General features: G+C 38.5%; 2 protein-coding genes and 1 long non-coding RNA gene across 4 annotated transcripts; 1 reads left to right on the forward strand and 2 right to left on the reverse strand.

Annotated features, from left to right (window-relative positions):
• Nucleotides 1–1,195: 1,195 nt before the first annotated feature.
• Nucleotides 1,196–12,985, forward strand: LOC113113672 (uncharacterized). 2 transcript variants are annotated; one of them, XR_003293620.1, is made up of 11 exons: nt 1,196–1,634; nt 1,772–1,947; nt 2,114–2,272; nt 2,446–2,601; nt 2,671–2,745; nt 4,541–4,700; nt 4,854–4,943; nt 5,117–5,201; nt 11,911–12,110; nt 12,355–12,493; nt 12,570–12,985. It is a non-coding gene; the product is annotated as an uncharacterized LOC113113672 (long non-coding RNA). The 2 variants fall into 2 exon arrangements; XR_003293621.1 differs by lacking the exon at nt 4,541–4,700.
• LOC113113670 (uncharacterized) lies at nt 11,749–16,604 on the reverse strand. The gene is made up of 5 exons (XM_026280061.1): nt 14,111–16,604; nt 13,303–13,587; nt 12,576–13,191; nt 12,201–12,469; nt 11,749–12,086 (listed from the first exon to the last, which is right to left on the reverse strand). Exons 1-5 carry the CDS (start codon nt 14,550–14,552, stop codon nt 11,788–11,790), a joined length of 1,911 nt encoding a protein of 636 aa, XP_026135846.1. The 5' UTR covers nt 14,553–16,604; the 3' UTR covers nt 11,749–11,787.
• Nucleotides 16,605–17,609: 1,005 nt separating this feature from the next.
• LOC113113671 (dual specificity phosphatase DUPD1-like) lies at nt 17,610–18,304 on the reverse strand (the record flags this gene model as incomplete). Its single annotated transcript, XM_026280062.1, has 2 exons — nt 17,610–17,947; nt 18,064–18,304. Coding segments are annotated over 2 exons (540 nt in total), but the record flags the coding sequence as incomplete, so codon positions are not given.
• Between the last annotated feature and the right edge of the window lie 5,443 nt (nt 18,305–23,747).

Genomic DNA, 23,747 nt, shown 5'->3' on the forward strand with positions numbered 1-23,747 from the left:
ACATGAATCATCTGATTTCGTGAAGTTAAGACAGCTAAACTTTTAACAGTTATGCTGATCATATAAAGTGGTATTAAATTAGAAAAGAACGACAAATAGGAGTGTTTTCTCTAGTGCTGTTACACATCTGAACTCCAACTCAGATTTTATAATTAGATCTACTACATCCCACATGTTAATGGCATAACACTGTGTGGTTGATTTCCCCTTCATACTATGGTGATGTACTAAATAAAAAGAGTTATAATAATATCACATGGTACATTTATAACAAATCTATTCAGAGACAACTCACAGCTGGGGCAGATGACAACACAAACTCATTTAAAAACATTAGCTGCTCTTATAAATATGATATGAGTTGATGATCGACCATTGATGTGCTCATGAACTTCATTACTTATTGATGCATATGTCCTTATCTCCTTCCTCTGAACAAAGCAGAATTAGATGGACAGATGATTCAAGGTTTTGGTGGTTATTAACATCTCATCATTTAATTATTTTGGAAAGAACCATGTAACAATGTTATTAAACCAGCTTGATTGTGTTGAAATGCTGTCATCTATTGGAGGAAACAGATTTCACAGTTTCTGGAGATGCTGTATTACCAAATATGAAAAACAAGGGCACGGTTTCTTTAACTTGTCATTCACAGCAAAATGTTAAAACAAACGAAGAAATTGTCCTTTTTTAACACTTTTTATTTTGGTCCTCAACAAACAACTTGTTTTATTACTATAACCTGATGTTCTGATGCACTCATATCACTATCATCAATACTTTATGAAATAGGTACAGATTTTTCTCTCCATCTTTCAAAAATGTACCTAAAACAATACACTGCCTAATAATGCCAGCTACACTAAATATGAATCTCATGATAAGACTTTGTCTGTTATGACTGACGCTCAGATTTGTTGGTCTTCGAGTTGTTGTTTTGATAAAAGTTCAATAAAATAATAAAATACTTTAGAAAACAGATATGGATGTAGTACAATGATATTTTACATCCACGTGACCTGGCATGTGCTAATGTCTCCATTAATGATTGGTTACCAAAAATGAAGCACATGGCTAATACATTTTACATTTACTGGTTGTAAGGGGACATTAGACAGCCCTAAAATACATTTTTAGTGGCTAAATATTAATATTCAAATTTCTTAGCGTAATTTATAGAGGGATAACATTTCAAGAGTCTCAGTTTAGTTTGAGCTCTTATGATTCAGAAGGTGTCGCGAGAGGAATATATAAAGCGCGGGACTCATCTGTTCACTTCGCGGGAAGTAAGGAGTGTGTTATCAACAGTTTACCGTGAGTTTAGTTGTTGATAGGGTTTTATCGTGCTGCTTATGGGACGGAGGGACAACACTGACACCCACCGACCACACGGAGCCATCTTCTCCTGAGGAGACGCCTGTAGCTGTCGGTGAAGAGGAGAAAAGACGAGAAGAAGAAGCATAAAAAGAGCAGGTTTCTTCTGTTGTTTCTCTCCTCACAAATCCACCAAAGCTCAGAGAGAGCAGGACACTGATGTGTGTCCATCCAGGAGCTGGACTGATGCTAAATCAACATGAACATCTGAGTCTGTTCATTGCTCACGTACCATCACATTATACAAATGCAGTTAAGTGAGTTTTTCCACTACTCATGTGACACATATTTCAAGATTCAAGTAAGCGAAAGTAACTCCTGAATGAAGAATGAATACGAGTATTGAATGTTTTACTGATATTAGTAGATTAAAGCAAGCTTTTGGTTGATGTAGCGGTGTTTAGATCAGACTGGTGTAGTCTTCTGTAGAGGACACTGATCCTCAGGAGTCTCCTTCCAGTCCTCCTGAAGACCCCTCACTGCAGAGGAGCACATGCAGGACGTCCAGCCTCAAGATCAGGACAGTCCAGTCAGTCCTTCACATCCGAGACATCTGGACTGTGAATGAGGGTGACTTTACTGTCATAACTAAATATAACACAGCCTCTTCTTTCATTTATTTTAGGGTGTGTGTTTATTTAGGAAAATGTATGCTTTAAATAATTTTTTTCTAACTGCAGTTAGATTTTTTTAGGTTTTTTTAATTACAATTTGCTTTTTTTCCTTCTTTTTACAGTTCATTTAGTACTGCAGTGTGAACTTAAAAAAAAAAAAACTTTTACAAATCTTGTAATAGACCTCATTTGGTGGACGTATGCCATCGTTGAGGAGTTGAAGTCTTCAGGTGGCTGTGAAATTCACATCGAAGACAGAAATCTAGTCATACCTCAGCCTTGTGAGTGGTCTGTGTTCTCTCTTTCATTCCTTAATCTGTCATTCACTGTTTGCAATTTACAAGATCTTGGATTCACGTAAAACAGAGTACAGATATTTCAACAGACAAACAGACTGAGCTAAATTCTGAGAAACTACTTCCATCTGACCATCATAAAACAATCTTTCTTCTAGCCTGACCATCCCAGTCCAGTTCCTCCAGAGCTGGCTTTGACAGTCACGACCAATCAAGACCCTGCTGTCTCCACATCATAGAGCTGCTGGACTGCAGGAGCATCCCGACCAGCCCTCGTCCTGCCTGGACATCACGGCAAGCTCTTCAGTGAGCAGGTGATTGACGCTGATGTCGTTTGCTCTTCCATAGGGACATTAAGATGTACAACCTTGTGTTCAACACAGAGACCATGGAGGTCAAACTGTTCGATTTCAGTGCTGGGGACCTTCTGAAGAGCACGCCTCAAATCTCCTTCAGTGGTATGTACAGGTGCTGGTCATATAATTAGAATATCATCAAAAAGTTGATTTATTTCACTAATTCCATTCAAAAAGTGAAACTTGTATATTATATTCATACATTACACACAGACATATTATATTTATATTGCCTGATATATTTCAAATGTTTATTTCTTTTAATTTTGATGATTTTAACTGACAACTAATAACCAAATTCAGTATCTCAAGAAAATTAGAAAATAACTTAAGACCAATACAAAGAAAGTATTTTTAGAAATCTTGGCCAACTGAAGAGTATGAACATGAAAAGTATGAGCATGTATAGCACTCAATACTTAGTTGTGGCTCCTTTTGCCTGAATTACTGCAGAAATGCAGCGTGGTATGGAGTCGATCAGTCTGTGGCACTGCTCAGGTGTTATGAGAGCCCAGGGTGCTCTGATAGTGGCCTTCAGCTCTTCTGCATTGTTGGGTCTGGCATATCACATCTTCCTCTTCACAATACCCCATAGATTTTCTATGGGGTTAAGGTCAGGCGAGTTTGCTGGCCAATTAAGAACAGCGATACCATGGTCCCTAAACCAGGTACTGGAAGCTTTGGCACGGTGTGCAGGTGCCAAGTCCTGTTGGAAAATTAAATCTGCATCTCCATAAAGTTGGTCAGCAGCAGGAAGCATCAAGTGCTCTAAAACTTCCTAGTATACTATGTTGACCTTGGACCTCAGAAAACAAAGTGGACCAACACCAGCAGATGACATGACACCGCAAACCATCACTGACTGTGGAAACTTTACACTGAACCTCAAGCAACATCAATTGTGTGCCTCTCCTCTCTTCCTCCAGACTCTGGGACCCTGATTTCCAAAGGAATTTCAAAATGTACTTTCATCGGAGAACATAACTTTGGACTACTCCACAGCAGTCCAGTCCTTTTTGAAGCGAGACGCTTCTGGCGCTGTCTATTGTTCAAGAGTGGCTTGACACAAGGAATGCGAAGCTGAAACCCATGTCTTGCATACGTCTGTGTGTAGTGGTTCTTGAAGCACTGACTCCAGCTGCAGTCCACTCTTTGTGAACCTTCCCCACATTTTTGAATGGGTTTTGTTTCACAATCCTCTCCAGGGTGCGGTTATTCCCATTGCTTGTACACTTTTTTATACCACATCTTTTCCTTTCCTTCACCTCTCTATTAATGTGCTTGGACGCAGAGCTCTGTGAACAGCCAGCCACTTTTGCAATGACCTTTTGTGTCTTGCCCTCCTTGTGCAAGGTGTCAATGGTCGTCTTTTGGACAACTGTCAAGTCAGCAGTCTTACCCATGATTGTGTAGCCTACAGAACTAGACTGAGAGACCTTTTAAAGGCCTTTGCAGGTGTTTTGAGTTAATTAACTGATTAGAGTGTGGCACCAGGTGTCTCCAATATTGAACCTTTTCACAATATTCTAATTTTCTGAGATACTGCATTTGGGATTTTCCTTAGTTGTCAGTTATAATTATCAAAATTAAATGAAATAAACATTTGAAATATATCAATTTGTGTGTAATGAATTTATATAATATACAAGTTTAACTTTTTGAATGGAATAAGTGAAATCAACTTTTTGATGATATTCTAATTATATGACCTGTATTCTCTATCAAACATGTATTTTGGATTTTAACTCTAGTGACCAGTTACAGCATGTCTCAATTAGACGAGGCACAGCCAAATATTAACAAAGCACTAACAACATTCTCAGAAGAAGAAAAGACAAGAGTAAAGTTTGAAATGTAGTGAAGCAAACTTAGACATTTGACAAACTTTTTCCTCCAGGGACAGCAAATTTCTGTCCTCCTGAGTACTTTGAGAAGTATGAGTACAGCGGGAAGCTGTGAGTGCTGCTGTTTAGCACAATGACCAACCGTTATCTGTACAGCAGCGATATAAAAATGATGCGCCGCTGATGTCTGGATCGAACCCAGCTTCTCAGATGGTGAGATCTTAATCTTAAGGTTAATTATGAAAACAGAGAAAACAGCAGCTTTATAACTAATGGCCTCATAGATAATGGAGGAATCTCGCAGTTTAGAAAGCATGTGTGAAGTTGAAGGAAATAATCAGAAATTTCTCTCATTTTTCTGCACAGAATGCTGCCGTTTTTTCTTGTGGTTGCCCAAGGAGCATCCCGGAGCAGAGGGTTCATCTGGAGGAGATAGGCTCACATGACTGGTTCAAGGTAAGTCTACACTAGCTAAAATGATTGATTATTTATTTCAATTTGGTTTAATCAGAATCCCTTCTGCAACTGTTATATAGGCAATCCATATACACTACACAGATGTCAAGATATATTTTTATACCTTGTGAAGTATGTTTGTGTATTTTGTATAATTTCTAATTGTGTTTTAGGTCCTGTAGGTCGTGGTGAAGAGGGACAGTCTTGTGTCTGGAGGACATGCCCGTCCTATCCACCATAAAGGCTCCTCTCATGATGGTAAAGAACAATAAAATTGTTCCAGCAAAGTCGTTTCCAGTGTTTGCAGTCACAGCTTCAGTTGGTGTTCAAGGCTGCTCGAAGTCCCAGAGCTCCTCTTTCAACCTCACTGCTCTGAGATTCCTGCTAAAGCAGCTCTAGTCCAAGAGGATCCTATCAATGCCCCAGTGTTTCCTCTCACTGCTGTGATTCCTCCATAAAGATACTAGACCTGTGAGCAACATTAAAAGAAGACTGATTGTGAAAATTCACAAATATGTGTCGTATTAATAAGAAAACAATAATCTGGAAAAAAATAATTGTTACTAATTGGATGCAGTAAAGTAGGTGTTTCATTCAGAAATGGAGGCAGATTTGAACCACATACTGTGACCCGTAGGTTTCTTAAGAGCATTTTTGAAGCTCAAAGTGGGCACACCCAGCTGTCGCAATCTTGGAAGTGCGTCACTCCCGGATAATCACAAAATTTGAAAAAAAGTCGGGAGCTGGTTGCTGTAGCCATGCCCACCTAACTCAACACCGGTGACAGTAGTGGCAATCCACCTGTCGCTCAAGTGGCCACGCCCTTAATTATGCAGATCTTTAGGGCTTAATATGATTTGAATGGATGAGTTATAAAAAAAAATCACCCCCTCACAGTTGTCATGAAGGGTAAAATTTGCTATATAGACCAAAACCACATTTCGCACCATGCTGTAAACATTTTATTTTCTGCTGTAAAGTTTTTACATGGGGCATTTTAACATGGGGAGTCTATGGGACTGACTAGCTTTTAGAGCGAGCCCTTTAGCAGCCAGTCGAAGAATTGCAGTTTTAGTTACTTGTTGGTTTCATGAGAGAGAGCGGGAGGTTGTCGCTTGATTTGAACGCAAGTTTGCAGTCAGAAGAATTGGGAAACTATGATGTCACTTTGTAGATGGATTGGCTGTTAGCATCGAACTGGTTCTCGGCAAAAAGCCAATAGGATTTTTTCATAGGGTTTTGGATTATTGCAAAGAATAAGCTCTGCGTTCAATTATAGATCATGAAACTTCCACATTTTGTCCATCAAGATAAATCTTCACAAAATATAACTTTTATGAAATTTGAAGCCAAAATAAAAGCACCAGAACTTGAAAGCTAAACTTAAGCTATAAGCAAACTACGGCACCTCGGTCGTGCCCCTTCAACATTACCACCACCATGCTTCCTACAACTTTTAAGCACATTTAGTTAAAAGGATTTAGTCTGTATATGAATTTTAAATCATGCTACATGAACCTTTTCATATAAACTGGAATAAATACAAAACTAGATCCAAACTAAAACTAAATTGAGATTAGTAATAAATAGTATAGTAAACAAGAGAAATAATGAAAACCAATGGACATGAAATTCCAAATCGAACTGAATCATTTTAAACGGATCGCGTCTCCAATACGCATTAATCCACAAATGACTTAAGCTGTTAACTTTTTTAATGTGGCTAACACTCCCTCTGAGTTCAAACAAACCAATATCCCGGAGTAATTCAAGGACTCAAACAGTACACTGACTGAACTGCTGTGAAGAGAGAACTGAAGATGAACACAGAGTCGAGAGATAACTAACAACAGACTGACTCATTCACGAGTCAAGAACAGTTTCTGTCAGATGCGTCCGATTCGAGAACTGAGGAGCTGATGATACTGCGCATGTGTGATTCAGCATGAAGCAGACCGACACACAGAGCGTCTGAACCGAACTGATTCTTTTGATGATTGATTCTGGACTGATTGCTAATGTTATGAGCACGGGTAAACCGAAGGCTTGAATCACGGGCAATCATCACCAATGACTTCAACTGGTTTATTGAATTGAACTGTCCGAAAGAACTACTGGTGATCCGAAAACCGATGCAACCAGTTCTTGACTCGTGAACGAGTCATTATCTGGCTCGGTTTGGTGTTCATCTTCAGTTCTCTCTTCACAGCAGTTAAGTCAGTGTACTGTTTGAGTAAATGAATTACTGCGGGATATTGGTTTGTTTGAACTCAGAGGGAGTGTCAGCCACATTAAAAAAGTTAACTGCTTAAGTAATTTGTGGATTAATTCGTATTGGAGACGCGAACCGTTTAGTTATTAATGACATAATTTAGATTTTTGGGTGAACTATCCCTTTAAAAGGGTATAAATCTTTGATTAATATATTTAAATAAAAAAATGTCAACATGTGGTATATAATAAAATTCTAGTGCATTTAATCTATTAAATAACAGCAGAGTGAGTTCATTTTTTGATATGGCAAGATTAAACTTATTTTAGTGAATAAAGTACCTAATTTCAGCTATGGTTTTGTTAGGATGGGTGCACAAAATGTTATTTTATCCTTGTGTCTAGAAAATCCTTAATCCACATGTTTTCTAACAGCTGCTTGAGACCGTAAACATTTAATCTTAAAGTACCTTTAACCACTATACATTGTTAAAGTTTCAATTTCATCATGACTAAGCCAGTAAATGTGTTGTTTATATGGAATAATTATATGAGTTTACCTTATGGTATGAACCCAAGGTTTCCATATCAGTGATAAAGCAATAAAACAAGCATCTTCCAACCTTAGACTTGTAGGGCAAAGCAAAAAAAAAAAAAAAAAAAACTTGTCGAACAACAATATAAATTTCTGAAAACTATTAATTGGTTATTCTACAATTAATTGTACCATAAATGATATACTATGATTGGAAAATACTGTAAATTGATAAACCGTTCGGTGGGATGACGTTTAATGTCTCCAACAATGGCTGCAGTTCCAATCAAGAACTTTCTAGCAACCGTCTATAAGAAACATAACAGTTTAAAAAAAAATCACGAGTGGGGTCACTGGTGTGTTTTATGTTGTAGAATAAAATGTGAAAGTATCTTGAGCTTCTGTGGACCACAGACCTTATTTTAAGATATTTAACCAAACTCCCATAGAAAAACCCATCGACTGTGGAATGATGGAACCAGAAGTGCTAAAATGCTAACTCGGTTCCGGGTTTTTCATTCATTTTGGCGTCACTTTGACAGCAAATAACTTTACATCTGTGGCGTTTAAAGACTCCATTTGTCCATTAATTATTTCTAAAGAAACACGAAAATGAATAAAATGCTCCATTACCTTGTATCTTACCATATGTTCCCTTAGAAGCAGTTTTTGTAAAAAATAGGCTAACGATTGCGTCATAACCAGCGACTCTCTGTCGCACAGTAGAGAAATTACCGTATGGACAGGCGGAGAAGCTCGCGGGCAATATGTTACTGTCTATGAGGCTATCGGGGGAACGTGGAGGCATAAAGTCAAGGGAGATAATTCATCAGAATACTTACCAAAAAATGCTCCAGTTCACGCTCGCCTTCTCTGCAAGATTCGGTGGGTGATTCAGATTTCTCTTGGCACTGCGATTAGAAGACTTACAGGTTGCTCACCTGACATTTACATCATCAAGCTCAGTTTGAGTCTGCGCAGTACGCCCAACCCACAGGAACTGAGCTTGATGACGTAGATGTCACGTCATCGTGCCAGGAGCAAATTTTGGTAAATATTCTGATTAATTATCTCCCTCGACTTTATGCCTCCACATCCCCCCGGTAGCCTCATAGACAGTAACATATTGCCCGCGAGCTTCTCCGCCTGTCCATACGGTAATTTCTCTACTGTGTGACAGAGAGTCACTGGTTATGACGCAATCGGTAGCTAATTTTTTTTACAAAAACTGCTTCTACGGGACCATAACGTAAGATACAAGGTAATGGAGCCTTTATACATTTTCGTGTTTCTTTAGAAATAATTAATGGACAAATGGAGTCTTTAAACGCCACAGATGTAAAGTTATTTGCTGTCAAAGTGATGCCAAAATGTATGGGAGTCAATGGAATGCTAACAGCAGGTGGGGGTCCGCTAGCCAATGGCGGCTCCCAGGGGTACTTCAAAAAAAATATGAAACCCTGCCCCCCTGGCACAGACTCAAACTGAGCTTGATGACGTAGATGTCACGTGAGCAACCTGTCTGACAATTGTAAATCTTCTAATAGCTGTGCCAAGAGAAATATGAATCACTCACCAAATCTTGCAGACGTTGTTGAATAATTTTGTCCCGTTTCTTTTATGGACTCTCTATGGGCTTATGCCTTCCACGTCTTCCCGATAGCCTCATAGACAGTAAAAGATTTCCCGCGAGCTTCTCCTCCTGTCCATGCGGTAATGTCTCTACTGTGTGATTTGCAGGTTATGACGCAATCGTTAACCTATTTTTACAAAAAATGCTTTTATGGGGCCACAACGTAAGATACAATGGGGCCTTTTTATACATTTTCGTGTTTCTTTAAAAATAATGAATGGGCAAATGGAGTCTTTAAACTCAGATGTAAGTTATTTGCTGTCAAAATGACAGGGTTTCATATTTTTTTGAAGTACCCCAAGGCGCCGCCATTGGCTAGCGGACCCCCACCTGCTGTTAGCATTGCATTGACTCCCATTCATTTTGGCATCACTTTGACAGCACAACAGCAAAAGTAATGCAAAAATGTATATATATATATATCGTACAGACCAAAAGTTTGGAAACATTACTATTTATAATGTTTTTGAAAGAAGTTTCTTCTTCTCATCAAGTCTGCATTTATTTGATCAAAAATACAGAAAAATTTGTAATATTGTGAAATATTATTAAAACTTAAAATAATAATTTTATATTTGAATATACTTAAAAAAAAATTATTCCTGTGATGCAAACCTGAATTTTCAGTATCATTACTCCAGCCTTCAGTGTCACATGTAACATCCAGTCTATCACATGATCATTTAGAAATGGAAATAGGAAACAGTTCTGCTGTCTAATATATATGATGAATAAAAGGTTAAAAAGAACGGCATTTATTCAAAATAAAAATCGAATAATATATAGTCTAATCATATATTTTCTTTACTATCACTTTTTATCAATTTAACACATCCTTGCTGAATAAAAGTATCGATTTTATTTAAAAAATAAAATCCCAGTAGTGTATATTGTTATTACAAAATATTATATTTTAAAAACAGTTTCTTTTTTTTCTTTTTATTCATCAAAGTATCCAAAAAAAGTATCACAGCAGAACTGTTTCCAACTTTGATAATGAATCATCATATTAGAATGATTTCTAAAAGATCATGTGATAATGATCCTAAAGATTCAGCTTTGCATCACAGAAATAAATGATAATTTAAAGTATAATACATTTAAAAACAAATATTTTAAATTGAAATAATATATCACAATATTAAATTTTTTCTGTATTTTTGATCAAATAAATGCAAGTTTGATGAGTAAAAGAAACTTCTTTCAAAAACATTAAAAATAGTAATGTCTCCAAACTTTTGGTCTGTACTGTATATATATATATATATATATATATATATATATATATATATATATATATAAACAAAAATAGTGCACACATATATTTATTTTCGGGTGACATTTCTTGATGGTGTTTTTTTTTTTTTTTTTTGAGATTCAACCAGAAGATGTGTAGATCCAAAAAAGATTGTCTGCTGTAATAACTATTTTAAGTGAAATACTGTTAATGAGTTAAAAGAGTATTTTCTTGTTTTTTTTTTCAAGTTTATGTGGATGATCCTGAAAAAGTGGACTGGAATGGGAAGTTAATCTCATATTCTTTATCACATCACTTCACTGACACCGACATAATAGGGACCTGAATTCAGCAGAGAGACGAGTGTTTTACAGACTTAACTACAAAGGTCAAGAGTTCACTTGACTCTTATAGATTTTTACATTCTACAGCAGCACCTTGCAATCAACAGTTTAGTGTTTCTATTGCTTTTCAATACAACACACGATAAGACAGACTTATTCAAACTTGTGCCTTGTGCGTGAAACGTGGTTCTAAAAACCCGTCATCAAAGTAAAATAATTTAAACTTTAAAAAAATGTGTCAAACAGTTGATGGGAGAAAATAACCTACAAAACTTTGAATCAACTGAACCAATTTCTTCACAAAATGATTAACTTCTTAGAAGAGCTCAAAACTCCAAATGTAGGGAAGGCCTAGGGTTTTTCAAGAGCGATATAATGATACGAAGGAAACTGGTATTTATTTTATTTTAATGTATTCTCGTAACACCAAATACTTGTTTTTAGCGCAAACACATCTACCATTTTCTGCACTTTATTTTCTGTTATTTACGTAAATCGGCAAATGAACCGGAAATCGCACACCTTCACGGAAAATAACTTCCACACTGCAAGAATAAAGTGGATAAATTAAAGTTCCTTAGTCAAAAAAGTTATCTATTTCAACTACTTTATTAAAGTAATGTAACTGATTACATTTGATCACTTTTCAAAATTTCCAATGAATGTTTTCAGCAGTTAATCATTTTCAAACATTTAAACCAGACAGGGTTAACCTTACAGTACTCAGCACAGACTACTGTACATAAATAAAATATATAAAATACAATGCTGATAGGATTTTGATTGGATCAGTGCAGAAATTCATTTGCACTGTAAAAAATAAATATATTACAAAACAAAGCAGCTCATTATCAGGACATTATCCATTCATTTTATTGACATTTCTAGATGTGAACATTTTCTTGTATATCTTTTAGTATATTTCTACACTTTTTTTTTAGCTGCCATTTTCTCCTCTTTTTGCCTTTTTTTATGTCCTCTAACTTTAGTTTTCGCTTGTTCACAAGGTCAGCATTGAGGAGCGTCAGCTTCTTCAGGAAGTCTCTGGAGGGCTGGATGCGTCTCGACTGTATGGCGTGATCAATGGCATCCTCCACCATCATGTCATGGCAGATCATCAGATATGCCAGAAACAGAGTCGCAGAGTGGTCGACACCCTGCTTGCAGCAAATCAACACCTTACCTGAGGAAACAAAAAAGAATTATGGTCAAAAAACTCATTAATAGACTATAACACACTTGATAGTAGACAATATATGGAGTGTGTGTGTGTGTGTGTGTGTGTGTCAGCCCTTACTCCCTGGTTTATTCACGGCCTTGTCAATGAATTTTGCAGCTGGCATGAAGCACTTGCTGATGTCAGAACAGTGTCTGTCCGTTGTAGGCAAGCTGTAATAATTGATGTGCAAGCCTCTGTAATATCTGGACCCTGTATTGACTGTTCCTTCTAGATCTTCAACATAAGATGTTCCCAAGAAGTAGTTCAAGTCCTTTTTGGGCGCTGCAGCGTTCAGAATGTGAGTGATGCACATCTCCTGCAGCATATCTCGGTCTGTTGCGGCCTCTCTGCACAAGGACACAAAAGCCTTGGTTAGTCTTTTATAGAAAACTATTTACATTGTAGAATAAATGACAGAACAATGAGAGAAATACAATTGTGTTGCAGACTTACTCGTCTCCGATGAAGACCCTGGGCCAGACATTGGTGACATGTCTTTGTTTGAGCAGTGTGCACTGCTTCAAACGATCCTCTAGTTGGAGCATGGTTAAAGGGACGTAGTTTTCCAAACTTGCAAGTTCAGATAACACCGTTGACTCTGGCTCAAGAACGCTTGGACTTGGTGCACCCAAATCCACTGGAGTAGCCAGATCCCATTCAGGTCGTGGCTTGAGAACGCTTGGACCCGGGAGGTACAGTTCCACTGAATCAACCAAATCCTCTTCAGGGTCTGGCTCAGGGACACTTGAACCCGGGGCATATAATTCCATCGAGTCCTTATCCCATTCACGTTCAAGAGGATCATCCAGATCCTCCTCAGAGTCCGGCTCAGGAACGCTAGGACTCGTGGTGTACAGTTCCACCGCATCAACCAGATCCCATTTAGGAGGAGCAACCAAATCCTCAATAGGTTTTGGTTCACGAACATTCAGATCCATCTCAGGCCATGCTGAGTTCGATCTGTCGTTCTGGAGGAAGGTTTTTTTCGTATTCCTCACTGTAGCATATCCTACTCTCTTGGTTACAACGAAGCCATGAACTTTCTTATTCTTCACGGCTTTGGTAGTTTCTGACAAAAGAAGAAAAACATACAATGTGTTATTAGAAACCTCTCTCACCAGATTAAACATGATTCATTAGTCCGAATTTTAAGAAGACGTTTCTATTTGCATCTTTTCACCTTTTGGGCTGGCACGTGATTCCTCCGGATCAACCAGATCCAGTTTAGGTTCAGAAGGAACAACAAGATCCACTTCTGGTTCAGGGATACACGATTGCTCTGTATCTAACAGATCCAATTCAGGTTCTGGCTTGGGAGCACTTGGATCTGGAACAAACGATTCCTTTGGATCGAGAAGATCCACTTCAGGTTGCCCGACAGTTTCTGGCATTTTTGTCTGGAAAACTGCCCAAATTTGCTGGAAGATTGCCCCCATTTTCTTGGTTATCTCCCCAACAGTGAGTCCTGGAAAAAAGAAGAAAACAAACTAGATAAGTCTTGTCTGAGAGTTAAATTAAAAAAAAACTTTTAAAAGCTTGAAAGTTTGAAAAACATTTCAAACCCCATTAAACATCATAATTAACTTCATAACAATTAAAAACCAATCGGACCTTTACAAACAACTACGAGTCCTCTGCTAGTTGTTGCTAGCATCTATCCAACTATTTTTAGCAGATAGATCGAGAGAGTGGATCAACTCTAAACAGGGCATTACTTTGAAAAGTTTTCAGCTCTAAATGGAAATCTAACAGCGTTTGGAAGTCGGCTACAGGAATTCCATGAATCAGATCATTTAGAAAAAATATAGCAACCAAAATTCAAATCAGCATAAAGGTCGCTGACAAATTTGGCGGTTGTAGCTCGAGAGCTCAACAAGGTGTAGGAAAACAGTATTAGGTCTTTGTCACAGCCAACATATAATAATTTCCTATTAGAAACATCTCTAACAACACAAATAAACATGAATAAGACATATGCATGTCTTCACCTGTTGGACTGTTCTCAGCATCCAGGACACCCTGACCATTGGCCTCTTCCACTGAAGGTCCTGCTGGGTCGCTCAGATCTTCAGAGACCAGCGTAGGACTCTTCAGCTCTGAGATGCTGTCGTTCCTGTTCATCTCCAGCTGCAAATCTTTCACTTCACAGACCGAGATGTTGTCACAAGCATTAACCTCCAGCTGCACACGCATCTCTCCTGGACTGCAGTATCTGCCTGAGACATGATCCACCGTCACAACCTCCAGCTGCACATCTAGCTCTCGAGATGCACTGATAAGGTCGTAGATGTCATCGGTGATCTCAAACTCCAGCTGAACATCTTTATCATCTGATGCCCAGTAGCTGTCACCGAAGTAGAAGGCGTCGTTGACGTACACCTCCAGGAGCACCTCTCTCATGTCTTTGGACATTGTGTCTGTGGTTCTCATACTGACAGATAAGTAATCCGTATCTGGTAATGTCAGTTTGAACTTTAACGTTATCTGATACACACTGTCTGTACAGATAAAATATATCTCGATCTATACGGACTGGCGTTTGTACAAGTGTTGCTAGGTTTGTTTTCGCAGACTTCACTCAGACGAACGTCTCTGTTGCGAACATCGCTCAACTAAAGAGATTCTGCCAGGGCGAGACCTTTTATACTGACTGGGTCTGTGACGTCATGAAACAGTGACGCGTCTTGTTCCAGTTGCCATGGAAACGGATTGTTTACCAACAGCAGCATTTTCGCTGATTGGCTCATTAGGTCAGAAAATAAAGAATTATTTTTAATAGCGTTTTTCAACACTATTTCATATCGCGTTTATGTCCGCGTTTGCTGCGATCCATCTCCAGCAACACGGCATGAAAAAAAATCACATTTAACATTACTATGTTTGAGTGCAGTTTTACCATCAAAAAAATTATTCGTTTAAGTTAAACAGTTAATTTTCATGCTTCATGATCGCATGGTTTGAATCTGAATCAGTTGGAGGAATCCTTCACTGAATGAACTTGTAAGGCTACTGTAAGTACAAGTATGTTTAGATATTAAGCTATTTTTTGTGTACTGAAGACTCGCGATACTCCACTTATGGTCATTTCTGACTAACTTTACCTTAATTGGGACTGATTTGTTCGATAACAAATACATTTTGAAACAAAGTAATTTTTAATGATTGTAATAATTTTTGTTTGAAGTACGTTAATTTAATTTATAACATTTTTAATAAACATAAATGCATAATAAAGGGTCATTCCCACAGAACGCGTTTTTGATATCGATCTTGAACGCATTAGCGCGCTCACGCACAAACGCTCTCTCTTACACACACACACACGCGCGCGCGCACACACACACACCAGAGTAGGCTATTTTCATTTCAAGTGATCCCTAAATCTTCTGTTCAAGACAGTATTGTGTGACTGTTTATAGTGGATCCTTTTCATATTTAACGTTATGTTATGAACTTGCAGCGGTCAAACGCATCTGTCAAGCGCAATGCAACAAAAACTCAGGCCAAACATGCATTGAAAAATCTTGCAAATGTTTTATTCAAACATGTTTTATTACTAAAATGTTCTTATTCTATTTTTATCTTTTTCTGGGGGAAAACTGGTATGTCAGACTAACTGAGACTTGTCTACTGTTGCCCTCCTATTGGTTTAAATTGATTTTATTTGCTCTTCTCATCTGTAAGTGGCTTTGGATAAAAGCGTCTGCTAAATGATTAAATGTTCATGTTAAATTAATATCTATTAAATGCAATAAGCCAATCATCTAATGCCATGAATATGTAAATGTGTTATTATTTGTTTTCGAGCTTATTTTGTATTAAATAGCTTTGTCTAGAGAGTATTCTTCCTTTTTATTACGTGTCATTAACAATGTCTACAAATTTTCCTAGTGGTGAACAACTGATATTTCGAAGGCTACATAAACCTAAATTACGAAACTTCTACTGAAACCACTGACTCTGGCTGTTTGATTGGGTTTGATACACGATTCTAATCACTGATTCAAAACAAGTGATTCGTAAAGGTTCACGAAGCAGTGCGTTTCTAAAGCGCCAGTCACTGTACCGTTCAGACAGAGAAACTTGCTTAGAAAAACGCGAGCTTTGGAGCGAGAAAACACGCAAGGTTTAAGCTTTTTTAAAAGTTTACCTCCATTTAATTGGAGGAATGACCTCCCCAACTCAATCCGAGCAGCTGAGTCCTTAGCCATCCTCAAGAATCGGCTTAAAACACATCTCTTCCATCTTTATTTGACCCTCTAACTTTAACACTCAGTATTCTAATTCTATTCTTAAAAAATGCAAACACATCTACCATTTTCTGCACTTTATTTTCTGTTATTTACGTAAAGCAGTAAAACAGTTGAGAAACAAATGGGATGTGTAGCCTATTATATTGGATGCATTCATTGTCTCTTAAAGTGACCGCGCTTAATTTAGCTACTAGCTGCGGTAATGTTAATCCAAGAAAATGAAAGACGGAAAATCACTCACTGCTCTTGACTGAATTACTTCGTAGTTTTAACAAGAATGAGTGCACAGTCAAACCAAACTTTTTTTTTTTTTTTTACATTTTAATAGTAGGTGCAGGACACTATAATTAATGTAAGTGAGTATAGCAAAATAAAGCGAGCTGTGACATACCCCAAAAATCTTCATACAGAGGAGTACTAGTGAAATTGATAGATAAAAATGGGAGCAAAAATTTTTCAGACACTTTGACCCGACCATGTTTTGCTTACGTGTTTTTTTTTCCTGAATTGCTAATGCAACCTTTTCACACCACAGACTGAACAAAATTAAACATTGCTTGGTAATTGTTCAACAAAGTATTGATAGTTGTGTAAATATTGTCATACTAACAACTGTCTGAAGTTTTGGTTGATTGTAATCGATTACACACCTTTCTATCAAAGTTATCTGACATTTTCAAGATGAATTTGTTCTGACAGTTTAACTCTTGAGATCTTGTCATATTTTATTACCATTTTATAAACTAGAGCAAATAAACTGTGATAATGTAAGAAATGTTGAAGGTGTCTGAATACATTTTGGTTTGACTGTTAATTAAACGTATACAGTGAAGACTATGCAGTGCTATTTTATATTTAATTCTTTGTTTTCTGTACCTGGACACCTACACACCTGAGACAACTTAAACATGAACATATAAATTAAACAATTTCAAACAGGGCCCACTGGTACAACCTTCACCGGGGCCCCGCTGACCCCAGCTATGGCCCTGGCTATGATACTGAAAGATTTTTTTTAATCAAATCTTTGCATAGAAATTATATCACGAAACACTGGCATCTAACAATGCCTCTATTTATTTTTTATCTGTGCACTTATTCATTTGCACTGTAAGCAATTCATTAAAGTACATACATAAAATACATCAAATACAATGCTGATAGGATTTTGATTCGATCAGTGCAGAAATTCATTTGCACTGTAAAAAATAAATATATTACAAAACAAAGCAGCTCATTATCAGGACATTATCCATTCATTTTATTGACATTTCTAGATGTGAACATTTTCTTGTATATCTTTTAGTATATTTCTACACTTTTTTTTTAGCTGCCATTTTCTCCTCTTTTTGCCTTTTTTTATGTCCTCTAACTTTAGTTTTCGCTTGTTCACAAGGTCAGCATTGAGGAGCATCAGCTTCTTCAGGAAGTCTCTGGAGGGCTGGATGCGTCTCGACTGTATGGCGTGATCAATAGCATCCTCCACCATCATGTCATGGCAGATCATCAGATATGCCAGAAACAGAGTCGCAGAGTGGTCGACACCCTGCTTGCAGCAAATCAACACCTTACCTGAGGAAACAAAAAAGAATTATGGTCAAAAAACTCATTAATAGACTATAACACACTTGATAGTAGACAATATATGGAGTGTGTGTGTGTGTGTGTGTGTGTGTGTCAGCCCTTACTCCCTGGTTTATTCACGGCCTTGTCAATGAATTTTGCAGCTGGCATGAAGCACTTGCTGATGTCAGAACAGTGTCTGTCCGTTGTAGGCAAGCTGTAATAATTGATGTGCAAGCCTCTGTAATATCTGGACCCTGTATTGACTGTTCCTTCTAGATCTTCAACATAAGATGTTCCCAAGAAGTAGTTTGCTGTTTGTTGTTGACGGCTGAACTGCGTTTGAGCTCCGTCACTATATTCTTTTCATTGACTATTTTTAACTTAAAAATCTATTTTATACACCATCGTTTCCGTTTATATAACGCGTGAATATATCCTCTATTGTATTCTACAACAAAATCAATTAGAGCGACTCGCTATCACTAGATTTATTTTGATCTCCCAGGTCCGCTATTAGCTTTTAGCCAGTTAGCATCAGCAAGCGTGGTTGCTGCTAACTGAGCTTACATTGCTAATACTCTATTCACACACATTACCACTGCTGTACTCACTGTTACTTGCTTTAATGGCGGATGAATGTCTCCACTCTGTGCAGCTCGAGCTCGAGGCCGTGGGGAAGCAGATTCGCGACCTGGAACGGAGGCAGGCCGAGCTGAGAGAGCGGAGAGCCGCGCTGGAATCATCCCGGGCTGACGCTCACAAGTCCGGGGTAAGTATCCAGCGTGCTGTTAACAGTCCCACCACGTCTACTCCGTGTGTTTCTCTGCGCAGGCCCGGTGCACCCAGGACGCGATCTTCCCAGATGTCCTTCACTGCGACGCCGGGACACCACGGACCCTGGGTGCATCCACAGCGGGGGATGCGAGCCGGGTCCCGGGCGACGACATCTCCCCCTCCTGCCTTCGAGATCTCCATCCAGAACCGCTTCGCTCCCCTCCGCGAGACAGGACGCGACGCTGTGATCATCGGAGACTCCATCGTCCGACACGTAAGTGCTACGTTAGCCGAAGGTAAAGTGCACACTCATTGTTTGCCTGGTGCTCGTGTTCTCGATGTTTCTGCGCAGATACCTGCGATCCTGAAGGACGACGAGAGCCCGAGAGCGGTCGTGCTTCACGCCGGGGTTAACGACACCACGCTGCGGCAGACGGAGACGCTGAAGAGGGACTTCAGGAGCCTGATCGAGACGGTTCGCAGCACGACGCCCGCGGCGACGATCGTCGTGTCAGGACCACTGCCCACGTATCGACGAGGACACGAAAGGTTCAGTAGACTTTTTGCTTTAAATGAATGGTTGTTGTCATGGTGTAAAGAACAGAAACTGCTATTTGTTAATAACTGGAATCTTTTCTGGGAGCGTCCTAGACTGTTTCGCGCTGATGGATTACACCCCAGTCGAGTCGGCGCGGAGCTTCTCTCTGACAACATCTCCAGGACACTTCGCTCCATGTGACTAGTAAGTCAATTCTCAAATAACCATTATGATGAGTTTTGTTCCACCCGCTTAAATGATAAAAGTACTTGTGCTGTAAAACCTATTAAGACTGTGTCTGTTCCCAGAATAGTGAGGTCAAAATATAAATATAAATATAATGTAGGATCTAGAAAAAATCTTATCGTAATTAAACCAGAAAAATGTAAAGTAAATGAACAAAAACAATTTTTAAAGTTTGGGCTCATAAATATTAGATCACTCACACCAAAAGCAGTTATTGTAAATGAAATGATCACAGATAATAGTTTTGATTTACTCTGCTTGACTGAAACCTGGCTAAAACCAAATGATTATTTTGGTCTAAATGAGTCTACTCCACCAAACTACTGTTATAAGCATGAGCCCCGTCAGACTGGTCGTGGCGGGGGTGTTGCAACAATATATAGTGATATTCTCAATGTTACCCAGAAAACAGGATACAGGTTTAACTCTTTTGAAATACTAATGCTAAATGTTACTCTGTCAGACATGCAAAAGAAATCTAATGTATCTCTTGCTCTGGCTACTGTGTATAGACCACCAGGGCCGTATACAGAATTCCTAAAAGAATTTGCAGATTTCCTCTCAGACCTTCTAGTTACAGTTGATAAGGCGCTAATCATGGGAGATTTTAATATTCACGTTGATAATACAAATGATACATTAGGACTTGCGTTTACTGACCTAATAAACTCCTTTGGAGTCAAGCAAAATGTCACCGGGCCCACTCATCGTTTTAATCATACACTAGATTTAATTATATCGCATGGAATCGATCTTACTGCTATAGATATTGTACCTCAAAGTGATGATATTACAGACCATTTCCTTGTATCGTGCATGCTGCGTATAACTGATATTAACTATATGTCGCAGCGATACCGTCTGGGCAGAACTATTGTTCCAGCCACCAAAGACAGATTCGCAAATAACCTGCCTGATCTATCTCAACTGCTATTTGTACCCAAAAATACACATGAATTAGACAAAATTACTGACAACATGGGCACTATTTTCTCTAATACATTAGAAGCTGTTGCCCCAATCAAATTGAAAAAAGTTAGAGAAAAACGTACTGTACCATGGTATAACAGTAATACTCACTCTCTCAAGAAAGTAACTCGTAGTCTTGAACGCAAATGGAGAAAAACTAACTTAGAAGTTTTTAGAATTGCATGGAAAAACAGTATGTCCAGCTATAGACAGGCTCTAAAAACTGCTAGGGCAGAGCATATACACAAACTCATTGAAAATAACCAAAACAATCCAAGGTTTTTATTTAACACAGTGGCTAAGTTAACAAATTACCAGATGCCACCTGATTCAAATATTCCACCAACGTTAAATAGTAATGACTTTATGAATTTCTTCACTGATAAAATAGATAACATTAGAAATACAATAGCGAATGTAGATTCTACAGCATCTAACACTTCAGTTTCATCCATCGCACCCAAACATAAACTGCAGTGCTTTACAACCATAGGACAGGAGGAGCTAAATAAACTTATCACTGTATCTAAACCAACAACATGTTTATTAGATCCTGTACCCACTAAATTACTGAAAGAGCTGTTACCTGTAGCCGAAGAACCGCTTCTCAATATCATTAACTCGTCGTTATCTTTAGGACACGTCCCAAAACCATTCAAGCTGGCGGTTATCAAGCCTCTTATTAAGAAACCAAAACTAGATCCTAGTGTACTGGCAAATTATAGGCCTATTTCAAATCTTCCATTTATGTCTAAAATTTTAGAAAAAGTTGTGTCTGCTCAATTGAGCACCTTCCTGCATAAAAATGATCTGTATGAAGAATTTCAGTCAGGTTTTAGGCCCCACCATAGCACAGAAACTGCACTTGTTAAAATTACAAATGACCTGCTCCTTGCGTCAGACCAAGGCTGCATCTCATTTCTAGTCTTACTTGATCTTAGTGCTGCGTTCGACACCATAGATCATGACATACTCATAGATCGATTACAAAACTATACAGGTATTCAAGGGCAGGCTCTAAGATGGTTTAGATCCTACCTGTCCGATCGCTACCATTTTGTTTACTTAAATGGGGAGTCATCTCATTTATCATCAGTAAAATATGGAGTGCCACAAGGATCCGTCCTAGGTCCCCTTCTATTTTCAATATACATGTTGCCCCTTGGTAATATTATTAGAAAATACGGAATTAGCTTCCACTGTTATGCTGATGATACTCAGCTATATATATCAACGAGACCAGATGAAACTTCCCAATTATCTAAGCTAACAGATTGTGTTAAAAATGTAAAAGATTGGATGACAAAGAATTTTCTCCAATTAAATTCGGATAAGACGGAGATATTAATTATTGGACCAAAAAACACTACACAGAATCTTGTAGATTACAATCTGCAACTAGACGGATGTACTGTAACTTCCTCTACAGTCAGAAATCTGGGTGTTATATTAGACAGCAATTTGTCTTTTGAAAATCATATTTCCAATGTTACAAAAATTGCATTCTTCCATCTTAGAAACATTGCCAAGCTACGAAACATGTTATCTGTTTCTGATGCAGAAAAGCTAGTTCATGCATTCATGACCTCTAGACTGGACTATTGTAATGCACTTCTAGGTGGTTGTCCTGCTTCTTCAATAAACAAGCTACAGGTCGTCCAAAATGCAGCAGCGAGAGTCCTTACGAGGTCAAGAAAATATGATCATATTACCCCAATTTTACAGTCTCTGCACTGGCTACCTATTAAGTTCCGCATCAGTTACAAATTATCATTACTTACCTATAAGGCCCTAAATGGTTTAGCTCCAGCGTACCTAACTAGCCTTCTACCACGTTACAACCCATCACGCACCCTAAGGTCACAAAACGCTGGACTTTTGGTAGTTCCTAGGATAGCAAAGTCCACTAAAGGAGGTAGAGCCTTCTCACATTTGGCTCCCAAACTCTGGAATAGCCTTCCTGATAATGTTCGGGGTTCAGACACACTCTCTCTGTTTAAATCTAGATTAAAAACACATCTCTTTCGCCAAGCATTCGAATAATGTATCTTTTTAATTGTGAGTGTAGTTGCATCTGATCAAAGGTGCATTTTTATTCATTAGCTAGGGTTAAACTAATTTTACTTTGTTGGATCAGCAGCTATGCTAATGATGTCTGTATTTTGTTTCTATGTTTTGCCACGGGATTCACATCCCGTGGTAACTAGGATTTACACAAGCTCCAGTCTGGATCCAGAACACCTGAGAAGAGATGATGCTGACCCTCAGAGGACCTCAGATGATGCTAACCCTGAATGAACAAACAGAACTAACAATTATTCCTAAATGTGTGACTTAATCATATAATAACTTAATTAATAATATTGATAGTTCATCGTCTAGCTGACTACGTCTTGTATTATTATTATTTTTTAGTTTTTCTAAAATCCTGTCAAATGTGCACAAACTACTAGCTACTACTAAATATTGTAGAAACATAATTTTCTGTAAAGTTGCTTTGTAACGATTTGTTTTGTAAAAAGCGCTATACAAATAAACTTGAATTGAATTGAATTGAAGTAGTTCAAGTCCTTTTTGGGCGCTGCAGCGTTCAGAATGTGAGTGATGCACATCTCCTGCAGCATATCTCGGTCTGTTGCGGCCTCTCTGCACAAGGACACAAAAGCCTTGGTTAGTCTTTAATAGAAAACTATTTACATTGTAGAATAAATGACAGAACAATGAGAGAAATACAATTGTGTTGCAGACTTACTCGTCTCCGATGAAGACCCTGGGCCAGACATTGGTGACATGTCTTTGTTTGAGCAGTGTACACTGCTTCAAACGATCCTCTAGTTGGAGCATGGTTAAAGGGACGTAGTTTTCCAAACTTGCAAGTTCAGATAACACTGTTGACTCTGGCTCAAGAACGCTTGGACTTGGTGCACCCAAATCCACTGGAGTAGCCAGATCCCATTCAGGTCGTGGCTTGAGAACGCTTGGACCCGGGAGGTACAGTTCCACTGAATCAACCAAATCCTCTTCAGGGTCTGGCTCAGGGACACTTGAACCCGGGGCATATAATTCCATCGAGTCCTTATCCCATTCACGTTCAAGAGGATCATCCAGATCCTCCTCAGAGTCCGGCTCAGGAACGCTAGGACTCGTGGTGTACAGTTCCACCGCATCAACCAGATCCCATTTAGGAGGAGCAACCAAATCCTCAATAGGTTTTGGTTCACCAACATTCAGATCCATCTCAGGCCATGCTGAGTTCGATCTGTCGTTCTGGAGGAAGGT

The sequence above is a fragment of the Carassius auratus genome, chromosome 14 (assembly GCF_003368295.1).
Source record: "Carassius auratus strain Wakin chromosome 14, ASM336829v1, whole genome shotgun sequence".
NCBI classification, from domain to species: Eukaryota; Metazoa; Chordata; class Actinopteri; order Cypriniformes; family Cyprinidae; genus Carassius; species Carassius auratus.

Excerpts from the sequence above, each read along its gene's own strand:
- LOC113113670 (XM_026280061.1), bottom strand. The coding sequence starts at position 14,552 with ATGAGAACCACAGACACAATGTCCAAAGACATGAGAGAGGTGCTCCTG. Across the intron at positions 12,470-12,575 it reads AGGGTCTTCATCGGAGACGA|AGAGGCCGCAACAGACCGAG; the intron begins GTAAGTCTGCAA and ends GTCCTTGTGCAG. Across the intron at positions 12,087-12,200 it reads GGCCGTGAATAAACCAGGGA|GTAAGGTGTTGATTTGCTGC; the intron begins GTAAGGGCTGAC and ends TTGTTTCCTCAG.